This window comes from Tachypleus tridentatus, chromosome 7, assembly GCF_004210375.1.
Source record: "Tachypleus tridentatus isolate NWPU-2018 chromosome 7, ASM421037v1, whole genome shotgun sequence".
Taxonomy (NCBI): Eukaryota; Metazoa; Arthropoda; class Merostomata; order Xiphosura; family Limulidae; genus Tachypleus; species Tachypleus tridentatus.
Window position 1 is genome coordinate 143,172,555 of NC_134831.1, and position 24,058 is coordinate 143,196,612.

At 30.9% G+C, this 24,058-nt stretch overlaps 1 protein-coding gene across 1 annotated transcript; it reads left to right on the top strand.

The window, feature by feature from the left end:
* The first annotated feature begins 6,516 nt into the window (after positions 1-6,516).
* Positions 6,517-21,430, top strand: LOC143256792 (deoxyribose-phosphate aldolase-like). The gene is made up of 7 exons (XM_076514475.1): positions 6,517-6,632; positions 7,058-7,155; positions 9,537-9,684; positions 11,132-11,362; positions 12,178-12,306; positions 14,715-14,827; positions 20,718-21,430. The coding sequence occupies exons 1-7, from the start codon at positions 6,602-6,604 to the stop codon at positions 20,922-20,924; spliced, it is 957 nt and encodes a 318-aa protein (XP_076370590.1). The 5' UTR covers positions 6,517-6,601; the 3' UTR covers positions 20,925-21,430.
* Positions 21,431-24,058: the final 2,628 nt, after the last annotated feature.

Consider the following 24,058-nt stretch of genomic DNA (forward strand, 5'->3'; position numbering starts at 1 on the left):
ACCCTAAATTCCATTCTAAAATTTATTGGAGAAGCCTTTCTTGTCATACCAGATTTTAAACCAATCTATTACGAAATGCACGAGATATGAAATCTCAAATTTTGAATAATTTTTAACTTTTTTAATCTCGAGAGTATGGAAAATTGATTTGATATCAAATCATAATTAACTTTATGAATTATTTTCAAACTATGTACGCTGATAGATCTTACAACCTGTTACTGTGTGTCAAATATTGTCTGAATATAAGCCACATGTGCAAAGCTATTCAACAAAAACCACTCAAATTTGACCAAAGTTTTTGCGCATGCCTACGCATAAAGTCACGTGAGCTATCGGATTACAATTTTTACTAACGGTTCACCCAAGAGTAAAAGTGGACATTTTTTGTCATTCAAATTAAAGATGGTTGATTTAGAGCAGCCATAGGGTGGTTTGTTTGTTTTTTTTTAAGTTCGCGCACAGCTACTCGAGGGCTACCTGCGCTAGCCGTCCCTAATTTAGCAGTGTAAGACTAGAAGATAGGCAGCTAGTCATCACCACCCACCAGCTACTCTTTTACCAGCGAATAGTGGGATTGACTGTAACATTATAACGCCCCCACGGCTGAAAGTGTGAGCATGTTTGGTGTGACGAGGATTCGAACCCGCGACCGTCGGATTACAAGTCGAGTGCCTTAACCACTTGGCCATGCCGGGCCACTCTATAAGGTGAAAGGACGTGCAGGTACATAAGCATTGGTTAGGCCAAGCAAACTAAATTAGTAGCTTCAAGCTCAAGTTTTCAAAAGAATCGTACGAGTGGACAATTATTATTCATTATTCACTGCCAAATTTTAAGCACAGATTTACTAAATTTTATAAAATTATCCTAATTAAGATACATTTAAGATCCACAAGCTTCTAACCACACTCCCAAAATCAATGATTGTTTTCATGTAAAAAAAATATTGTATTTCGTCATTTTATACCTATTATCTTATTTGCTTTGTTTTCATATCGTATCATTTTCACATTCTCAAAGAAAACCAAACTTCTTACCACTACATTGCTCTCATATTTTCATGAGTTATTCTTTAACTTGAACAACTTAACTGAATTTAGTTTATATCTCAATTCAGCCTGGATGAAAAGTACCATCCAAGTCTGTGCTCACAAATAATAATAGTGATATATTACCGTAAAGGGAAACAGAAACTCTTGAATATTTATAGGATTTATTGGTTAGAAATGTCAACCTGTATATCTAAATGTCAGTAACAGATTTTTTAATATGTAAAAGTTAAAAAATTATCTTATCTGCATAAAAGTAGCTCGAAAGATATTCTTTGGTAAAGCGTTTCTGAAAAGTGACAAAAGTACTATAACAAAGTTACATTCCATATTCCCTAAAGTAAATATTTAACTACTTTTATTTGTTTGTTTGTTTGTTTGGAATTAAGCACAAAGTTACACAATGGGCTATCTGTGCTCTGCCCACCACGGGTATCGAAACCCGGTTTCTAGCCACTGTGCCACTTTAAATCCACTTGCGTCCTTTTTCTCCGACTGAAAGTTATATTTCTTATTGAAGTAAAATTTCGAAATTTTTAAACAATTCTTTATTGTTAAATTGTTTTATTATTTCAATATGTTTTTTATGGCAAGTTTAAACGCTCATGCAAATTACTTAACTCACCGTGGACTTTCAAACAAATTATAAATAAAATGATCTATTTTCTCGTATGTGCAACTAATGAGGACAAAAAGTGTTTGTTTTTCTTTAAAAATTCGTGGGAAATATTTTGCAGATATAAAGTATCATTTGACGATCCATTCGTTCGAGTAATTCAACTTAAACAGAACTGATACTGCAACATTGAAACACTCTTGAAGACTACTATTCCACCATAAATTCTCGTAGGAGGGCCCAAGTAAATGTTGCGGTATACATATGAAAACAGATTAGCCAACATTTTCCGCAATATCTTCATATCACTCACTATATTCGAGACCACTCCATTGTGTTAGACCTAACGTGGCCAAGTGGTTAGGACGCTCGACTTATAAAATGAGGGTTGCGGGTTCGAATCCTCGTCACACCGAACATGCTCACCCTTTATGCCCGTGGGAACGTTATAATGAGACGGTCAATCCCACTATCCGTTGGTTAAAGACTAGCCTAAGAGTTTGGCGGGAGGTGGTGATGACTAGCTCTCTTCCTTCTAGCGTTATACTGCTAATTTTGGGACGGCTAGCGCAGATAGCCCTCGTGTAGCTTTGTGTGAAATTCAAAAACAAACAAACACCATTACTACTTTCGTCAAAAATGCAGTCGATACAGAGAACAAGGTATTCCTAATAGTGTAATATTTTCTTATTCATAAAAAAGAACTTTCAACTGGTTGTGTTAATATGAGTAAGTCCACGACTTAAAAAAATACAGTGATGATGCGTATCGAAAAATAGTAATAATTAACATTATAGTTCAAATTCACTATTTTCTATGGTTATAAATGAGTTAAAAGAATGTCTAATAATTTGATTTTCAAACAGAAATTCGCTCATCGTGAACTGTCGACAAGACATTAAGGAAGTTCTAGACCAGAAAGAAGACTTGGTATTGTGAAACCTTTGTACATAGATCATTATTTATTATAACCGTTATTTTAAATTCTATTGTATATTAAAACATATTTGTATTAAAAAAGAAACTGTGTTCGTTTTATGAATTTCGCGCAAAGCTACTCGAGAGCTAACTGCGCTAGCCGTCCCTAATTTAGTAGCGTAAGACTAGAGGGAAAGCAGCTAGTCATCATCACCCACCGCCAACTCTTGGGCTGCTCATTTACCAACGAATAGTGGGATTGACCGTGACATTGTAATGCCCTCACGGCTGAAAGGGCGAACATATTTGGTGTGACGGGGATTCGAACCCACGACCTTTGCATGGAAAGGTAGGTCAGAGGAGTTAATTGATAAGTATAAGGGGTTCATAAAGTCATTTAACTAAAAGAGGTATAACATAATTGTATCAGGGATACTGTCAACAATTAATTGTAGTGTTGAAGTTATAAGGAGATCACTAGTGCTGAAAGCTAGGCTGATGTTAATATGCAAAGATAAACAGATTGACTGTTTGGACTTGTGAGAATAGTTTGATGGGAGAAGGAAGCTTTTTGAATTGATGGTTTACATATAAATAGGATTGTGGGTTGGCTTGTTTACAAGCGCTATCATCTCAGCTACAATGGGAATTTTAAACTGGGACTACACAGTGGTGGTGAGGGCCATGGAGAACTAAAAGAAATAAATAATATCATGGGAACAAAATATAGAAGTAGTTCTAAATGTTTTGTATGATATACCACAGACTATATGATATCATGTAATGGCACTGTTGATTTTAACTTGCTTATGTAGTTCATGTACATAAATATCGAATTATGGTATCTAGTTCACTCCACCATGAATGTCTCTCTTACCATTGTGCTTATTTTCAATGTTTTTGTTACTGTTTAGACAAAAATATAACAGCTGGCGATGAGAATTATGATAAGAACTCAAACATAAATACAATATGAAATGTTTTGTTGTGTGTATTAGCTAAAAATAAATAAAGAGCTTTTGTTATTGGAATGCACAAACATTGTTTCAATCGCCTGACTCTATGGTTGTAATGATCTACATGTTTTATGGCCTATGCACGTGTTCAACTATATCTTCATATTAACTTCTAGTGTTAACACCTAATAATTATGCAGGGGTGGTCGTAACAGTAACTTCATTGACTGTATGAAAAATTATGATCTGTAAAAACTGAGATTCGTAAAAAGAGAAACAACAAAATTACTAAGCCTAATTGGTCGACAGATGTATCAGTTACTGAGGATACTAACACATTCAAGGAAGCTGTCAGAGGAAACATGTGCCCGTTTAGTTCAAATATTAAGTAAGCATCAAAATTCTAAGTTTACTATGATTGCTGAAAGGTTTCATTATTTTAGAAGAGATCAATAAAATAAATCAATATAAGCCCAATTTTGTCAACAGCTTATTAAATTGTGATGAAAATATGGAGTGAAATCTAACATGATAAATATTTTTCTGCATTTTACAGTTTTGTTTCATGGCCTGGAATAGATTCAGGCAAAGAAAATCAAGTAAAAATGTATGGGTTGCAAAGATAATAAACATCTTCGTTCTTAAAACACCCATGCACCCACGGGAAATTTCATCCAAGCCACTGATTTGTGTTCATATTGATTTTGCAGGCCCTTTTATGGGATCTCAGTTTCTGATCACTGAAGACTCATTTTCAGAACAGCCTGAGGTTATTGGAATGAAATCAACATCAGCACACCAGACCATCTTTTCAGCTAAGAAACGAGGTTAAATGCAAATTGTAAATGGCAAAAAACTAAATTAAAAAAAAGAGGAAGTCAGTAAGTTCATCAAAATCAATAGCATAAAACACATAAGATCAGTACTTTATCATCCAAATACCAACAGATTGACAGCATGCTTTCTAAGTTCATTCAAGGTATCAATGAAAGCTAATAAAATAATTCTGGCATTATACGAAAAAAATTGCTCAATTTTTTGCTAACTTATTGGTGTACACCTTATTCAACAACGAAGAAAACGCCAGCCATGATGTTATGTGATAATAATTTACAAACCAAATTGTCACGGGTGGAACGACACATTCGAAAGAGGATATTAAACAAACAGGAGTCTATCGTAATGTAATGTACTGGAAAATCTAAAACATTGTCACAGGGGCAAATTGTAATGATGTACGATTATCAGCAAGATAAACCACCACTGACCCTAGGAACTTTAAAGCAAAGTACAGGTCCAGTCCAATATAAAGTTAGAGTTGAAGATTCTGTGTGGAATATACATGAAGATCCGATGTAAAATGCTGAAGAAACTGTGCAATAAAAACAAACTTCAAATAGTTATGATATTCCATTTCGATCTGAAGTAGCTCCAAATGAACTCAGCTTAAGTCAACAAGAATCGATTACTTTACCTATTCCAAAACCAACTAAATGAATAAGTAGCAGAATCGTCAAGACACTCATTATATTTATAAACTTTTTGTTGCATAAGTAATTGTTAGTGCTTGTGTAAGATCAGTTATTTACAGTTTGTAAGAGCTTAATAATCCCGGTAACTCACTGCAAGATATTAAATCTTACTTTATTGTTATTCATGTAACTATCTAGTTCTTCATTTGATAATAAATAAACTTCTAGTTAGTTACATTTATTCATATTCCATAATATCATTCAGAGTTTCATCATATTCAGTTGAATTAAACTAACAATCCACAAAACATTTAAAAGTGGCATTTCATTGTGTTAAGACTTTATAACTATTGAACGTTTTAATAGCATTGTGCTTATCTCAGTATATTTTTTTGCTGTTTAGACAAGAACATACATTAAGAATAAGGTTTAATTGTTACTATTGTAATACTAGAAGTATGATAAATAATTGTTTGTTTGTTTTGGAATTTCGCACAAAGCTACTCGAGGGCTATCTGTGCTAGCCGTCCCTAATTTAGCAGTGTAAGACTAGAGGGAAGGCAGCTAGTCATCACCACCCACCGCCAACTCTTGGGCTACTCTTTTACCAACGAATAGTGAGATTGACCGTCACATTATACACCCCCACGGTTGGGAGGGCGAGCATGTTTAGCGCGACGCGGGCACGAACCCGCGACCCTCGGATTACGAGTCGCACGCTTTACGCTCTTGGCCATATGATAAATAAAATAGAAACCTTTAGAGCGCTGGTAGCAAACTAATGTAATTGGAATAAATGAAACAGTTGAATATAGACAGTTTTGATCAGAAAAATTTCTTTGAAATAAAAGGTTATAGGTTATTTACTAAAGGGAAATAGAGAAATTTATTTATATGTGAAATGTGAGTTACACCTTTTTGAAGTTGAGAATATAAAAGATAATAGCAAGGTGATTCAATATATTTGGGTCCTGTTAGTGGATATAAAGGGGAAAAGGTTTTTGATGGTAATTTGTTACAGATCATCATATGATACTCATAAAGTTAATGAGAAACATTACAGTGAAATCAAGATTTCGGCTGTTAACGAAGTCATAATTATAGATGATTTTAATTAGAAACTTTTAGAAACAAACTATGAGAGAGAAATGTTTTCGAAACTGTTCGAAATGGCTTTCTTCACTAATTGGTCAAGAAACCTAGTAGGAACAATGCTATTTTAATTTAGATGTAATATACCACAGGTCTACGTTCCATCTTGCCTAAGGTCTAAAGAATTTTTAATTCGCTACTGGACATACCTGTTTGTTTTTGTTGTTTTGTTTTCTTCAAAATAATGCTTAATCTTAGAACAATATCAATCGATTTAACTGATTATCTCCATATTAAAATATCTTTTTCTTTGATGAGCAATAAATTATAATCGTATTTGAAGACATATAATAGCATAAGCAAATGTAAATTCTACTTAAAGTAGCATTTTTGTAACATGATCCATTCTCATGATTTTTGAAACGAATTCTCAAATGTAATATTTTTTGCGCAAATAGAACCTTAAAACCATTAAGTACGTAGGTCTATCTTAAGATGGCGGCTAGAAATCGTGGTTGTGGTTTGGGTTAGTCTTCTTTCATTTCATGACAAATTTTAGGCTAACGTTAGCAAAGATGATGAAAAGCTTATTAAAACGATATACTCAGTTATGATTTTTCTCTGTGACTTCTTGAAACATTTCAGTGATGTCTTTCTTTTTTTCTTTTTGTTATTGCAGATGTACCGTTATGTTTGAATTTTAATTTTTTCTGATTGTAACTTGTATTTTGTAAAAATTATGTACATTATAATTGTTGTATATTAACTAATGATCAAACTCGGGAGAAGCTATTCTAAAGAAGCAGAAGTATAGTTGATGCAATGTTCAAACTGTATTACTTATATTTACGAAAATATAATGCATTGTTTCACTACTTAACTAAAAATTCAGAAGTAGAATTAAAACAGGCCAAATACTTGTTATCTAACTTTTAATAATTTAAACCAAAGACCTCGACTGGGTTCAACGAGTTAATATCAACTTGTCAGCAGTTAAACGTCGAGCGGAGGCTATACCTACTCGCCGAGCTGTGAAGAAAGAATGTCAGGTGTGACAATAACGCTATTACCCTAAAATAGTTATCGTATCATATTCTAATTAGGTTACGTCTTGTGAATCTGTATTATGCACTTAAAGTATCAACACAAATATATTAAAGGAATTTATTCAACCTAATAGTAATAATATGGGTTATCTTAGGGTACACATTACATAATAATAGTAATTATTAAAGTACTTTTATCCAATTTATAGGGTATTTTTCTTTGAATTTTAGTGCTTCTCCAGTACCCTCAATTCTGTCTTATTTTCAAGTTATGTTTTAAAATGATAGTGATTAAAATTTGTCGAGTGGGCTTAAACATCACACTTGTAGCTACTATAGGCTTAAGTTAATTTGCAAAATAGGTTTCAAATTTCAAGGTATAATGGATTGATGTAATATTATACATTCGTTTTATTTAGTTTTCTTAAGAATGGTGAGATGGAAACTACCACAGTGAGGCCACAGATTTAATTCATTTAGCAAATATTTCAAATTTCCTTTAGAGCTGTGAACAAACAATTATGTAAATAATATTCAATGGAGCCTTGAATGCATTTTTTATTATTATTAATTCACAAAATGTACCTGGCCACTCTGCAACAGTGAAACATTCAAATTAGCATTTGAAACCAATTTCAGTGTGAAGCCACAACATAGGCAACTTGATGATAGGGCTTTCAATGATATTTAAATAATGAAAATAACAAAACCTTCACACATCCTTGGATTCCAAGTCACATATTAGATTATTTGCACTAGAAGTTTAATTATTTAGTTCATAATTAATGAAAAGTAATTTGAATCATTACATGTAAATTAACCTTTCATATGGAACAATGTTAACAAAATGTCAGTGGTATATTGCTTTATCTGGTAGTGTGATACAGCATGACACCCATGTCAAGGCAAGATAAAATGTACTTCCATTAATGTTCATCCATTTCAAACTCTTATACATGTATTCACATGGGTAAATATAATAAAAATTGTCAGTAATCACATGTTAATAAGGAAATACAAGCTTATTTATGTACCTATGAAAAATAGGTGAAATTTTGAAATCACATTGGTTGTAAACTTCAAATACTGTGATTGACAGGTGCATATCAGTAGTATATCTATCCATTCTGCCACATGCCATGATGTAATTGATACATTGTTCCTAGCTGCACTCAATGATACGATGTATAGCAAACTGTTGTCAGGACAGTGTGCTTACAACTGATGACATAATGAAGGGCAATACATAGCTGTTCACAATTCCCAGTTATCAATTTTTTATATGCTAAGATTAAATTGGACAGATATCCATGTATTGATTTATTCATCATGCACTCTACAACACCAAGTTTACTGTATACCCTTGTTCCTGTCAATTCAGTGACTGAAAATAATTTTAAATGGTTTTAAAGTCTTGTGTGTTTTGAAATAGTAAATGTTTCTGGGTCCAGTGAAACTGGCCAAATCAAAGAAGAGCATAAAGAGAGGTACTGTTTGATGTATTACTGAACCTTATTGGTCCAGTCAATTTGAACCATCATCTTAGTTTCAGTTTTAACATTTACTCATTGATTGCTGACAGTTGACATACAACAGCTTTAGTGCTTTTTGCAATGTTTTTTAAAGCTAATTTCAAATTAGTGGAAGTACAGTTGCCTTGAAATAAATTATGCAAATTCAACATGTATTAGAGCTGTAGGTATTTTCAATTTATTGTTTAGTGTGCATCAGTTAGTAATTTATTTATGTAAGATTTATATATTTACAACTGCCATGTTTCTGTGGCTGGAAATTATAATTCTCTGGGACCACTTAATAAAAATATGATCTATCATTGGAATATTTTTTTATTTCTTTAGAAGCCTAAGCTAAAGAGTACATTATGAAATTAATGATTTTATATTATCAAAGACCTTTAGATCTCCAACTTGGGTACATTATCTTTAATCAGCTGCAAACTTAAAGAACATCAAACATAATTGGATTTATTTCTATGGATATTTGTCTAAAGAATTCTTTTCATCATTTATACAACTATAAGACTCTTTGGCTTTCAACTTGGACTATGTTTCCTGTGGTTATCCAGTTAGTTTATTGTACATTTAAAAAAAATTATTTGAATTAAAATATATTTTTAAAGCTGCTTAAGATTAAGATTTTTTTAATTTTATGTATACTAACTTAGTGCTATTAATTTTATTAACTGAGCTTGGTTTATTTGTGATAGTATAGCTTATGTACGATATTGATAAATTTGACATTCATTTGTATTATAAAGAATTAATGCTGTGTATATTAATGATAAAATCAATTTTCAGTCTTATGTATTAGTACTTTAAATCAATTTTACTATTTGTTTCTTCAACACTTCCTTAATATTTCAGGCTGCCTGGCTTTTGAAAGCTATTTCTTGTATTGATTTAACAACATTATCTGGAGATGACACTTTCACAAATGTTCAGAGATTGTGCCACAAGGCTGTTCATCCTGTCAGACAAGATCTGTGTGATGCTATGGATATTGACCAGAAAAGTTAGTTTAAAATGATATGTATTTATGATAATTAATACTTTTTACTTGGTTTGACCAGAATTCAGTACAATCTCTGATATCAACATGTTCACACAAGTATTCTTGCAAAAGTTCTTTGAATCTTTAAAATCTTTTCCCATATCTAATATATAAGTACTAGAACTGGGCAATTAACGTGATTAATATTATAAATTACTCTTATTAATGTCACATAAAATAATCATTGAAAAGAAATTGCAATTAAATCAATTTATGCCATAAAAGTTATCAACTAATTCAAATTAATGTTTCCATTTATTACTATTAGCTGGATATACCAGTACCTTGGATGGAAGTTATGCAAATCCATGATTAATGAAAGGTTATCTTAGGACATGAAAAGTTATTTCCTTTATATATAATTTAAAAAAACAAACAAAAATGCCTATAGACACAGCAAAAAACAAAATGTGAAACTGCAAATTTGGTTTTATCTCCTCATGGACTCAACAAACCTTCATGCCAAATCTGGTGAAGATCCATCAACAAGAGCAAAGTAGTGGTGAAAAAAAACAACCTGCAAAACACTCATATATCCACACCCTGAAAAGTATTTAAATGGACATACAACAGACAGTACTATTATATTGATATAGATGGTGCCAGTGCATTGGATCGATGTGGGAAGTATTCTTGAAATCATATTTGCTTTTGACCCCTGCTGCAAATCCACATGCACGCAGGATAAAAATTTTGTAAAGTTGGGGGTTGCACATTACATTATAAAAAAAAAAATTCTACTGTCATATAAGTAACTGTTCCATTATAGTATGACTTTTCATTATTCCAACTATCCATGTGACCATAAAATTGCCATTATGATTTCTCATTAATTCAAGTTGATCATCTGAATTGGTTAACTACATGATGGTTAATATTTACCAAATTTCACTAGTTACTCAGTTTTAACAGAATATATATATTCACATAAAGTGAAATATATTTGAAAAATACTGTTACAAATAAAGTGAATGATTTAGCTCTAGAGATTCAGAAAATGCAGTAGCTGACTTCTTTACAAGAATCTTCTAGAAAAAGCAAGGTAACAAAAAGTCAGTTGACCTATCAAGTTCACCCTTCACAAGTTAGTATTAATTTAATAAAAATGCCAATAATTTGTGTGTATCTCTCTCACATACACACACACAATTTGTTTTTTGTACACACAAGCTGTACAAAACTAAATCGTTTCTAAATGGAATTCCTTCATTGAAATTTCTTTTTGTGTGTCATTTGTACAAAATTGTAAGTAATTAAAAATTTAATATAGATTATTAATTTTGGTAAGCCTTGAATTGCCTTATTTCATCTTAGTGTAAGTGTGATTCAGTATATTCAACTTACTTCAGTTGTTATTTTAAACAAACCATAAAACTGTCATTTTGTACACTGTATTTTTTTCCCAAAGGTTTAACTGTAGCAGCAGTGTGTGTATATCCTGCAAGAGTTGCTGACAGTGTAAAGTCCCTTAAATTCTTAGGAGCTAAGATACCAGTAGCTGCTGTAGCTACAGGCTTTCCAACAGGTCAATATCCTTTGGAGACAAGATTAGAAGAGATCAAAAGAGCTGTTGCAGATGGAGCTCAAGAAATAGACATTGTAATTAACCGAAATTATGCCCTCGGAGGAAACTGGGAAGGTGTGGGACCTTTTTCAGCCTAATCTATCACTTTCAATATAAATATTAGTTTTGAAAATAAGAAAATCTTACAATAAGTGGTATAAATGTTCCATTTTGCTTTTGTTTCAAGAGGCTATGGTTTGTACTATGATACTGCAAAGTTTATATAGATGATTCATAGAGCTTCATTCAATATATATATATCACTGATTGAACTTATGTTTCTTATCATTGTTTGTAAGTTTGACTTAAAAATTGCAGAAAAAGCAGGTAGAAGATTGATTGCTAGTTACAAAAGTCATTAGTTATGATGATGTTAACCTACAAACAACAAGAAATCATTTGGTTCCATCAAGTCTGTTCCCCATTTCATATCCTCTCTTTACTTTCAGGAAATCATTGATTCCCTTCTTAAACTATGTAGAATGCTGTCTCCACTATTGTCAACATAAACTTATTTCACAATTTAGTAATCTAGTTAGTAAAATCATTTTTATAACTGGAGTTTATCCTGTCTTTTCCAAATCTCTACATTCGTTTCCCTTCTTCCTATCATCTTCAGAATACAATACAAAGGAATGAGAGTTCTTAATCCTACATATCCTCCAGATCAGCTTGTAAACTTCAGTAAAATCCTCTTACCTTTCTTTTCTCAAAATTTACTGGATTGGGTTGGAAGCTTCATTGTTTGAGGCCACTAGTGAGTGTATTAGTATACATTGGATGGTTTTATTTTTACAGTATTTAATTAGGATATTTTATTCCATGTATACAATGTTATATATTTGAAAAGTACAGATGATAACTGTGTTTATGTACCTCATATTGAACAGGTATATACAAAGAGGTGCAAATGATGAAAGAAGCATGTGGAGCTGCTCATATGAAAACTATTATAGCTGCTGGAGAGCTGGGTACAATGACAAATGTATACAAAGCAAGTATCGTCTGTATGATGGCAGGTAGCTAGCAGCAGTAATTAATTGACCATAATTGTTACATTTTGATAATTTTAAGCTGTCATGTCAGTATGCTTTGTTGAAGTTAGGTCTATAATTAACAAGAAGAAGACATTAAAATTATTTAATAAATATGAAGTCCATCGTAGATTTTATGAAGTGAGATCACTTGGCTAAAGAGTTGGAACACACATCTCTCAATTTGTGCAACTGAAATATAAATGCACGTAAGGTAGGATATGCACAAGTAATATCTATTTATGGTTTTCTAGTTCCACATTTTAATGAAATTTGCTAATACAATTAATAACTTGGGTTATACATTGCATCTGTGTGCAAAATTACAGATTTTATTTCAACAAGTAAAGGATGAACAGAAATAAATAATACTAAAGATAAAAGTTAAAGATCTTTTATAGTATATTTTATTTGTTATAACACATATGATTGGCAGAATACAGTGACATGTCTACATTTCTCCTGAGATGATAACTTGATCAAATGTTAGCTCATTAATATCTTGTGTATAATCACTTTATTGTTTAACTAACTTTATATCAAGTATTGAGTAATTTTTCTATAACTTTATGCATTTAACCCATTTTGAGGGCCTTATTATAAAATAGATGTGTTCATATATGTACACATTTGTGCATGTTAAGTATTTATACTGTAACGTTTAAAGCAGTATGTGTATCTTCACAAACTTTCAAGACTTTTAATAAACACAACAAATCTTGTATACACAGAAAACTAGAATTTTAATGAAGTATATTTCATCAGTATATCAAGTCTATTTTGTTACTAGTCTGAGCACAAAGTGATTTGCATGTTATTATTAAAAAAATATTTTTCATCTCCAAAATATCAGATATCATTTGTTTAATCTCTGAAACCTGCTAAATACATTTCAAGTGTTTGTTTTTAGTAAAACTTTATATTTTAGCTGTTATTTTCTCTACCCTAACAATATACAGAATCCATGAATTTGACTGACCTTTTAACCACCATAAAAAATTAGGAAATAAATAACTTGTGTTGTTTTTTGTAATTCTAAAATGACTACAAATTATAAAATGAAAACTCAAGTGTTTCGTCTAAATAGCTCAAATCTTGTAACATTATACATTTATATATATATATATTATTATTTTGGCTATTCAGCCATTGCTGGCTAACATAATAGAATGATATAGCTCTCATGCACTCATGTTACTTCATCCAGTAATATGAAACTGACCTTTACAAAGTGACCTATTTTGACTGTGTTTTAGTGGACTAGTATTTGGTAAAGTACAGTTGTATTTAAGTTAAAATACATTGTATATATATATAATTGTTACTTACAAACAAGCTCTTAAACATATTTTTCTTAAAACATGGAGCAGTGGATAAAGAAGTAAAACAAACAATTATTTCTTATAGGTACAAATTTTGTACTTGTTTGCTACTTGCAATAGATTGTTGCCTTATAAATTTGACCTGTAGAGGATGTGAAATGAAATAACTTTTTTTTTATGTTTTATATATACACTTAAAATAAGCAAAAATCATAAATATTACATATCAGTATTATTCAATTCCACTATAATTTATCAAGCTTAGTTACTACTAAGTTGTATTTGAGTCTAAGAGAATATGAAATTTTGAATTCACTAAAAACTTACTTTACTATCTTGTATCAAAAGAATAAGACTGATGCCCTGATACTTCAAAATGACTGAGAAAACTACTAGGGGACATTTTGAGCTCTTGTTTGATTATTCACATGTCATAGACAGAAGTAGGTTTACGTAGGAAAATGTTTCTAAAAATCATAATAGGTGGGCTGGGCTGTTGCATTTAATTCTGTAAATGTGGTGAGATCTCAGTAAATATTCTAGCTTGTCAGTATTGGTTATGTCAGTTTCTAACTTGTACAAAATACACTGGTGAGATCTCAGTAAATTTTCTAGCTTGTCAGTATTGGTTATGTCAGTTTCTAACTTGTATAAAACTATAGGATTTGTATTTTGACATCACAAACATCTAATTTGAAGCAGTGCTATATTCAACATACCATGTGACACATGGTGTGTTTGTTTTTCTATTTATTTTTAAATTAAGAAAATAACTAATGTACAATATAGAAATTTTGATTATAATTTATAATTTTGTACCAGGTTTATAGACAAATTTATAAAATAGCCGTTCAAAATTTTGAATGCAAGTGAACAAACACAATGACGTGGCCTTTTACTCATGACTCGTGTTGATAGCATTATTGTTTTTATATATATAATATAAGCATAGATATTTTAATTGTGTAGAAAGAAGGCAAGAATAGTTTTTTAATTATCGAAATATACTTATGAAAACTATTTATTGATTTTTAAAACTTAAATATTGCTTTCTGAATATTTTTAAATCAGGTGCTGATTTTATTAAAACCTCAACTGGTAAGGAAACAGTGAATGCAACTCTTCCAGTAGGTCTTGTGATGACGAGAGCAATTCGAGATTATTACCAAGTCACAGGATATAAGGTAGATTTACACCTTTCTTATATATAACTCAAGAATGTAGTATATTTTGCAAAATATATGTGAGGTAATTGCCCAAAGGAGTTTTAAAGTCAATATGGATATGTGAAACAGTTTGTATAGCAAACAGTGCAACATATGCAAGTCCACAGGATATAGCAGAGCAAGTTTTGGGGTGTAGTTTCAATGTTTAGCCATTCTTCCTGGAGGATTGAGAAAATGCGTGATGAGTTAATATTGTAATTAGTTATGTACATGTGTCATGCCGAATCTGAGACAGTGTGGTTATGTCCAGAATGCCACTTGCATGCTGGTTAGTGCCCAGTAAAGACATTGCTTGCTCATACCTTTAACTTAAACCAGATTCTCAATCACAACTTTTACTATACCCTTAATTTTCACCTCTACTTCCAACTGATTTGGGGGATCTTAGAATATACAATTCTATTGCTGTGACTCAGCAACCATTCCTTAGTTTTGACATTTTTCAGTTAAGTTCTGGAAATTTCTGGGGAGATTATATAATATCTGATGCCATTGTCAGGATAACTGCAGTATTTTAAATGTTAATGCCAGAAGTGAACATTTGGCTTTAGTGGCATTAAAGCTACAGGACAAGTAAATTAAACTATGTTACTCAATACAATAAGAACAGGAAAACTTATAATATTGTAAGAATTGTTTAATGAACAAAACCAACATGGTAATGATTCCATTTCATGAGAGTCCTTTAGAGTTGAATTTTTTAATGAGTTTTTATACTTGTACATTTGAGTTGAAAGTACCTTATGTTGTGTTTGTTTACTTCCAGTTGAACAATGACAGTATTGACATAACTGAATCCCTTTTATCTGGTTTCAGGTGACTTCTTTCAATAAATCTCATTGTGATAATAAAAGCAACTTAATCATGAAGTTTTTGGTTTTATGTATGAAACAAAAGTAATTACTTGGTACTTCAAACTTTTAATAGTATTTTATAGTTCACGTAATGCGTTTAAAAAGTTCTAGTAACATATACAAGATTTTATCATATAGAATGTCTAATACCAATGGTAAATAATTTTTATTTGCAAACAGTGTGAAAATTAATTTTCACACTGTTTGCAAATTTATGAACAAACATAATTGAAACTTGAAAGATAATTTGATTTTTAATGTACAGGAAGTTATGAAAAGTCAAACAGGCATTCCTAAATGTACCACATGAAATTTGAACAAATGAATCTAAGACAATTAAATGAATGTGTGTGAATGGACAAAGCTAAAAATTACTAGTGACATGTTTAAAAAAGTGTTGCATGACTGAAAAATACTATGTTAATGCATTAATTTCATGAAAATTTAAGATTTCCCAAAAAAATTAATATTAGTTTTAATAAAAAAAAATGTTAAAAATGAAGTAAAGTTTATTTTATTTTATTAATTACATAAAATGAGGAATATAAAGTAACAAAAATAATTATTAAATACTAACAGTGTTTTGTTATTAGTGTTTTAAAACCATACTTGTTGTGTTTAAATACACTGAAAAATGTGTATTTATATGTTACACGAAAAATTCAATCTTCTAATTAACCCTTCAGCTTTTTCCCACAATGACTAATTTCTTTTCAAAGTTTGTTGGGCTTATTTTTTCTGACCTCAACTACTAATACTTGAAACTAGGCCTTTTATCAAGTACACCATTACATACTGTATTTCAGTTGAATTTTTTAAGTTAGATTTCTCAGTTTATAAATTTGCTGGATAGATCTTTTTCACATAGCAGGTAAAACCTATGAAATAATACTGCAAAAAATAGTAATTAAAATGAATCACAGAAATTGAAGTAATAAAAAATATACCTCAAAACATGTTGGCTGAGTTCAGTCTAAAGTTAAATGTTACTGGTAATTAAATTTCATAAAATATGGTTAAACTTACTTTAAGTATGTGTATTTTTATTTAGTTTTATTGTTTTGGAACTCTTTACATGTAAAAACCAAACCCATTTTTGTTGAACATATCAAGTTTTGCTTTACAGATTGTTATTGGTAGTATAATATATTACAAATGTGCATCAGGTAATATGAATGTCTGATTGTTATTGGTATTAGAAAGCCACGTGTTTGTGTTACTCCTGAGTTCTAATAAATTGGATGTTTCTTTTGTGTTTTTTTTTCATTTTGGTATTCTTATTTTGCAGAGAAGTAATTAGAAATTGTAAAGAGAATTTATAAATATTTGGCACTTGGCTATTCTTAAAATTCTAAAGGACTTGTACAACACACCTCATCACTAGTCATTTTTTTATGTTTTCAAGGTATTAATAGTTTGAAAAATTAACTATCACAATAACCCAGTTTGTTGTTAGTTCATTATGGTCGTCATGAAATGATGTGCTCATTAGCACATGAAGATATGAATGGCTTAGAATTAAATTATATAAGAAATAATTGTTTTTTTTTTAGTTGAATGAATTATTTTAAGGTATTAAAATGATGGCAAGCAATATGTTTTAGAGCTGTTTACCAGAATAGCAACTTATTGCATGCTTAGAAACTATAGTATACTTCTGAAAGATTAGTGAATCAAGTAATTAGACCTAAAATCATTGAGGGATTTTTTTTTTTTCACATAAACTGCACAAATATATAATTATATTTTAACTATATTAAAGATGAAAGTGTGATCTTAATGCATAGATTTATTACAGTTGAAAAATTCTGGTTATATGATGAAAATGGGAATATCAAGTTTAGTTAAATCAGTGAGAAAATTTGACAGAAATAGTGTATTGTTTGTTTGTCAAACATAAGAAGTGGATAATGTGTATGTTGAAATATATGTTTTCTTGATTCCTGTAATTTTAATAACTAAATCACACAAATCATTGCATTTATTACACTGTCTATTTGATTACTTATTTGTTAAATTTTGTAAACTGTGTTATTACTTTCATCCTGTTTATTACACATTATCAGTAGGTAGGCACACAATGATTTATAAGCATAAGGAAGTGTTTTCAATTCATGGTGGAACATACCACATGTTTAGACAGACATTGGTCTGTCTTCAAGTATATCAATACAAGACTATACACAGTTTAAATAATGTTAGGAAGAAGGAAATATTGTCAGCAGGTGACCAGATGTAGTTAAAGGTTAAGTGTTGGCAGTGAATAGAACTTGACAAACACAGTTCATGTTGTTAGGACCATTATCACATTTTAGTGAGAGATCTTAATCTCTGATGATTTCTGTGGTTTCCAAGTAGTTTCTTTATTGGTTGATAGAGTAGGAGAATTTCTTTCCACAGTACTTTATGACCTGTTTCATATTGGTTATATGTTAGTCCAGATGTCTGGTATTCGCCTCTGTGCATGTATCTTTAGTGTTTAATTTCTAAACTATGTGATGTTTGTTCTATGTATTTGTTGCCACATTTGCAAGGGATACTATAATTACCCTACCTTTGTTTTTTGGGTAGAGATTATTTTACATTAGGTAGTAAGGTATTAATTTTATGTAAAGGTATATTTACAGTTTTTTACATCAATGCTCAATTTATTAAAAATGCAGTAATTTCATTTGTAATTTATGACACAAAAGGGAATGGAACAAATTTGTGTTTTTTTGTTACAAATAGGTGAAAGGTTGGAATTAGTATTATATACTTCGTTGTTTTTAAGTTTAATAAATCTCCTGTCTATGATGTTGTGGCTTTGGGTTAGTTCAATTCAGTTAGTAGATCTTTGTGTGTGCATAGTTGTATGGCACGATTTATGTTGGTGTAGTAGGATTTTTTTTGGGAAAGGTGGTGATTAAATCTTTTGCATTGTAAAATGATCACTTGGTGTTTTTCTCTTTTTAAATTATCATACAAAAATGGGAAGCAACTGTTGAATTTGTTTCACATCTGAAAGCTCTGATATTGGATCTTAATATGTTAATGAATTCAGTGAAATAAAGTAGTATATCTTTCCCATGTTGCCATATACTGAATATATCACCTGTGTATCATAGCCAGATTTTAGATATCTTTATGTGTGTGAATTTATTCTAAATCATACATGTAGAGGTCACTAAGTAGAGGAGAGATGGGTATCCCATTGCTAGTCCATTGCTTTGTTTTTAGAATTGGCCTTTGTATGTTATTTCAGCACATCGTGAAAGGTTAAGTAGGTTCTGTTTCAGGAATGTCTTTTGGTTTGTTTTTTGAGCAGTGTATAGCTTGTTCTGCAGATATGGTGGTAAATGGAGATTGTATATCAGAAGATACTAAGATATCTTCTTGGTAATTTATGCTGACATTTAACCCACTCTAAGTAAAATTGTATTCTCAAGACGACTTGTACGGGTATTAAAACTTTACTTAAAATACGGTACAGAACAACCTTTCAACCTTCTTATATCTTCAGGTTAAAAGGTGGCCTAAGAAGGTTGAAACATTGTTCTGTACTTTATTTTGATTAGTTTTAATACCCATACAAGCCATCTTGAGGATACACCTTCCTGGTTAAGTTTGAAGTTTTTGATTCTATTGACAAAATTTATGATTTTTGAGAGACTGTAAATTGATTTGAAGTAAGTGGTTTAATTTTGTAACTAAGTATTGCTAAGTGTTAAGCCCATGCTTGGTATTATAGGTCTATAAGGAATGTTATTTTTGTGAACTTTTGGAAGGGCATAAAATTAGAGGATGATAATGTGTGGGGACGAGGGAAATGTATCAGTGAGAATAGGGCAATTTTTAACTAGTTTTTTAATGTTTTAATGAACTTTGGTAAGGTTGCATTTGAGTACAGTGTATGATCTGTCATTTAGTAAATTGTTGATATCTGTTTTATAATGTGATCTATCTTCACATTATTAGCTCTCATTTCTGTTAAGGGTTGGGTTTTAATTTTATGCTCTTATATGTTGCAAGTCTAGAACGTGTGTCAATCCTGATATTTTTTCTTCTTCTTTCTGTGATGACAACTTGACCTTTAACTATATCTCATCAACTGCTGAAATTATTTCCATCTTGCTTATCTTTGTTTTTGTAAATGTTACATAAACTATATATAGCTTAGTATTAATTACACCTGAAAAAAGACAGACTGATATTCTGGTGAAACATATAGTATGTTCGATCACAAATAAAAGAATTTTCTTTACACTTTACATCTTTGTGTGCCTACTTATTTATGTATTACCATAATGTGCTTCCTTTCTCAATTATATTTCACTTAATGCACCAAATTAAATTTAGATCTGTAGCTGAATCACATTGGGCTGTAGAGTTGAGATATTTTTTAACACTGAGCATAGTTTTTTACAGCATATCAATTGAGGAAGAAGTTTGTAGTGTATTACACTGTTAGAAAGTAAATTATTTCTGCATACAAGTGATCATTACAGGGCTGGAATATCTATCTAATAAAGCTATGCAAAATGACAAGAATGGAAATACCTTTTCTTGATAATGCAATCCACGTTGGATCAGTACTCGCATACAGTTTTGATAGAAAAATACCTAGTAAAGTTAATTACAATTATAAACAAGTTTTATGAAAAACTTTTTCGTAATCACTTTGCTTCATAACTTGAGACTGCTTTCTTAAAACATCAGTTGTTGATATTAACCAATTTAAATTAAGGAAGTGATGTTTAATGGATAATTAAATGCACTTTTATACTTTTTAACTGCAGTTTTTGTAGTATTTAAGCTGCTGTAATTCATATCAGTCTAGTTAATTTGCATATCATATTTTACTAGACACTTAGAGGATATATATTTTCTAAACATATTTTAACAGTTTGTATTTTTCACTCTACAGTTATCATCTACAAATACTAAAAAATATTTACACAATTCATGAGTTATTTCTGTGATATAAAAAAATGGTTAATTTTTTTCCCTTATAGGTTGGTTTTAAACCAGCAGGTGGAATACGAACTGCAAAGGATGCCCTTTCTTGGCTGATGTTAATGAAAGAAGAACTTGGAAATGAATGGTTGCAACCTCATTTATTCCGAATTGGAGCAAGTAGTGTTTTGGGTGATATTGAACGTCAGTTGTACCATTATGTAACAGGTCGCTACGCAGCAGCTCATGAATTAGCTCTTCCATAATTTTGAACATAAAATTTACAGAAAACCAAATCAAAAGGATTCTTTGTAGTTTTCTTTACAGGTTTTTATTTTGTTTCTTTGTTTATAGAAATGTAAAATGTTAAAATAGGTCCAAAAATTTGTTAGTTTATAATGACATTTCTTATTTTTACTGTTGACAGTTGTTTGCTTATTAACAATATATTTCATGCAGTAAAAATATCTGTGATTGTCTGATAAAAAATTACATTCTATAGCTAATTTGTTGTATAGCTGTTTATTTTTAAACCACCTTAGCAAAGTACTGATGAAGGAATGAGACAAAAACATCACTAGATTGTTCACAGGAATGCCTCACATCTGCAGGAACTGTATGAAATGTCACTCATTATCATGATTTTTTTTTCTTTTGATTTTTCACACTAAGTTTAATGACCAAATTTAAGAGAAGCTTATATTTCACAAGTTGTAATCAGGATATATTTTTTCAGTCATATTCAGTAAATAAATACTGCTCGTAATACGTATTAAGCTGTGTTGCTTATTTGGTTGAATAAACGACTTAACTAAAGTTATTTCATTTGTACTGCTGGAAAAAACCTAATGTTTAAAGAAATAAAGTATTAAATGATAAAGAATGAGCTCATAGCTATTCATTTATAATTTGAAAAATGTTTTCTGAATGCAAACATTACATTAGGAAAAACTTGGGTAGTTGAAAGGTTGAAAGAATAAAAGCTCTACAATCAACCTAAATGATGTTTGTCACTTAACAAGTGAACTGACCAATAATAAGCAACTCTACTTATTATTGGTCAGTGCATTTCTTAAGTGACCTACATTGCTAACAACAGTGTAGGTATATATAGACATTGCTGCTAAGTTTTCACCAAATTTTGGCAAGCAAGAAAATGAAATATGACAACAATTAACTAGAAATTTAGCAAAGTATTGTATGTTGTTTTGTTAGCAAATAAATACACATTACCATGTAGAGTAACAAAAAAAGTTTACATCCACTATTGTTGGAACCAGAAGTTCCTATGGAACCAAATTTTGACATTTTCTGTCCAGCTTTTATTTCATAATGGTTGTTGCAAGTTTCATGAAGGCATACGAGATAAGAAAGGGGGTTCAGTTGATAGTGACCTTCCAAGATGTTGAAATCTAGTAATTTTTGCACTGCACCAAAAGAATTGAAAACATTTACAAGTTCAAACATGTTAATAGCTTCACACATGCTGTAATATTAACTTGTGCATTTTAATGTGAACCTACGTTTGTTAACATGACATGGAAGAAGCTTTTCCAAATCACTGTTCTACAGCCATTAGTGCTTACAAAATAGGGATGGAAGATCTCAGTATACAGTCTTACTTTTTAAGTCATTAACTCTTGTTAAAAAATCTTCGGAACAAATTGTAGAAATTTCTTTTTTTTTCCCTCATATTTCCCATCATCCCCAAAACACTCATCTCTGAAAGCATTGTGACTTGTGTGTGAACTACAAGATCCTACTTGCAACAAGCTTTGAGTTTATTATCATCAGCTGGTAATATTTCATATAATTTCCAATTAATATTTACATTCCTTATAAATTCTTAGTTCCAAGGTCTGTGAGAACAGGGAACAACTTCTCACATACAACAATGGCAGTAGCATGGCCTAAGCACACTGAATTTATGCATAGTTTCATCAAAAAGTGAGCAGGAATGTCAGTTTCATCTTAATGGACTTGTTTAAACTCTCAAACAAAAAATATAACCATCAGATTTGTGGATTTTCTGTTTTGTTATGGAACAAATTCATCTATAGCTAAGTATGTTGTTTTGTCTTCTCAGCATAAAAAAGCTTTTGGGCAATTTCACTGTCAGGGATCACAATCGTTAGAAGTTCTATGATTCTTTCAGCCACAAAAAAAGAGTAAAGAATAGATTGTGAAAGTTGAATGGGTGTCAGTTTGTATTTTTAAAATGGGTGATTTCTGTTTAGGTGGTTTGAAAATGATTCAAGTAGTTGTATTGTTGCTTGATACTGAATATAACATTTTCAGTGTTGGCATGGTTTAAGTGTTGTTTTCTAAGCATGTGAATCCCTTCATAACCATTCATGGAAGTTCAGTTTGAAAACCACGTTGTTTTAAAATCACACTATTTTGCAAACCAGCAGGATGACAGAAATAAAAATTAAATTTCCAATATAATGTTCACTCAGTTATATTGGGATTTTAACAGTACATTCAATAATAAAATGTATGAAATTATAATGTAATGCTAATTTTTTAATTTGATAGAATTAAAAAATATTTATATTACACTTATAAATTTATTAGTATGCATTTCTATATTTTTTTAACAGTTTCAAATTGTGATGCCTGTTTTAGCAGGATTCTTAGAATATCACATATTTTCTTGCTACAACCAAATAAATCAAAGTCCAGTGGGAATACACTTTCCTTTAGACTAGTGTTGTACATGATGGTCCACATTAGTTCGTATATCCAAGACATTGTTAGAATTACATTCTTTTGGAAATTGCAAGTATTAATGTAGCAATGCAAATATGGGCAACTGGATTCAGTTATTGTCTGTTCTGCATCTGCTAGTGTGAAAGAAAAACACCTGATTTTGAGATAAATCAAGAATATTTTAACATCTCAAATTTATGAATGATTTTAGTTACACTGTAGACCTAACATATTACTTGAACACTGGAAGCAGATTTATCATTTTCTTTTCATAAGTGGTAAAAGTACATAAAAAATGTAACGAGGTGTAATATTAATGCCGTAGGTGTTAGGTTCGCTCCTTCCCAGGCACACCTACAATTTTAAGGTGTTTTTTCATCACAGCCTTGGTCTTTTTTGCATCCTGTTGACTTACTAGCTGCTATTCAAACCTTACAAAGCCACTTGCTATCCTGCAAAGACTGCTTTCATCGTAGTCCTTTCCCATTCACTTTTCCCTGTCCTTTCTCACGCCCCACCCCACCCTCTGCTTGTGATTTAAAATCTAATGTAAGTAATCATTTATTTATCTTCCCCTCAAGTATGTGTAATATTTGTCTCCACTGTAACAGACATTAATTCTGCATATAGAGCTGAAGAGAAACATTTCTGGGTGCCCCTGGTTGATATTAAGTGAAAATAATTGCCA

Coding starts and splice junctions, on each gene's coding strand:
- LOC143256792 (XM_076514475.1), top strand. CDS start 6,602: ATGGCGGCTAGAAATCGTGGTTGTGGTTTGG. Junction 6,633..7,057: donor AAATCGTGGTTGTGGTTTGG/GTTAGTCTTCTT, acceptor TTTAAACCAAAG/ACCTCGACTGGGTTCAACGA. Junction 12,307..14,714: donor TATCGTCTGTATGATGGCAG/GTAGCTAGCAGC, acceptor TTTTTAAATCAG/GTGCTGATTTTATTAAAACC.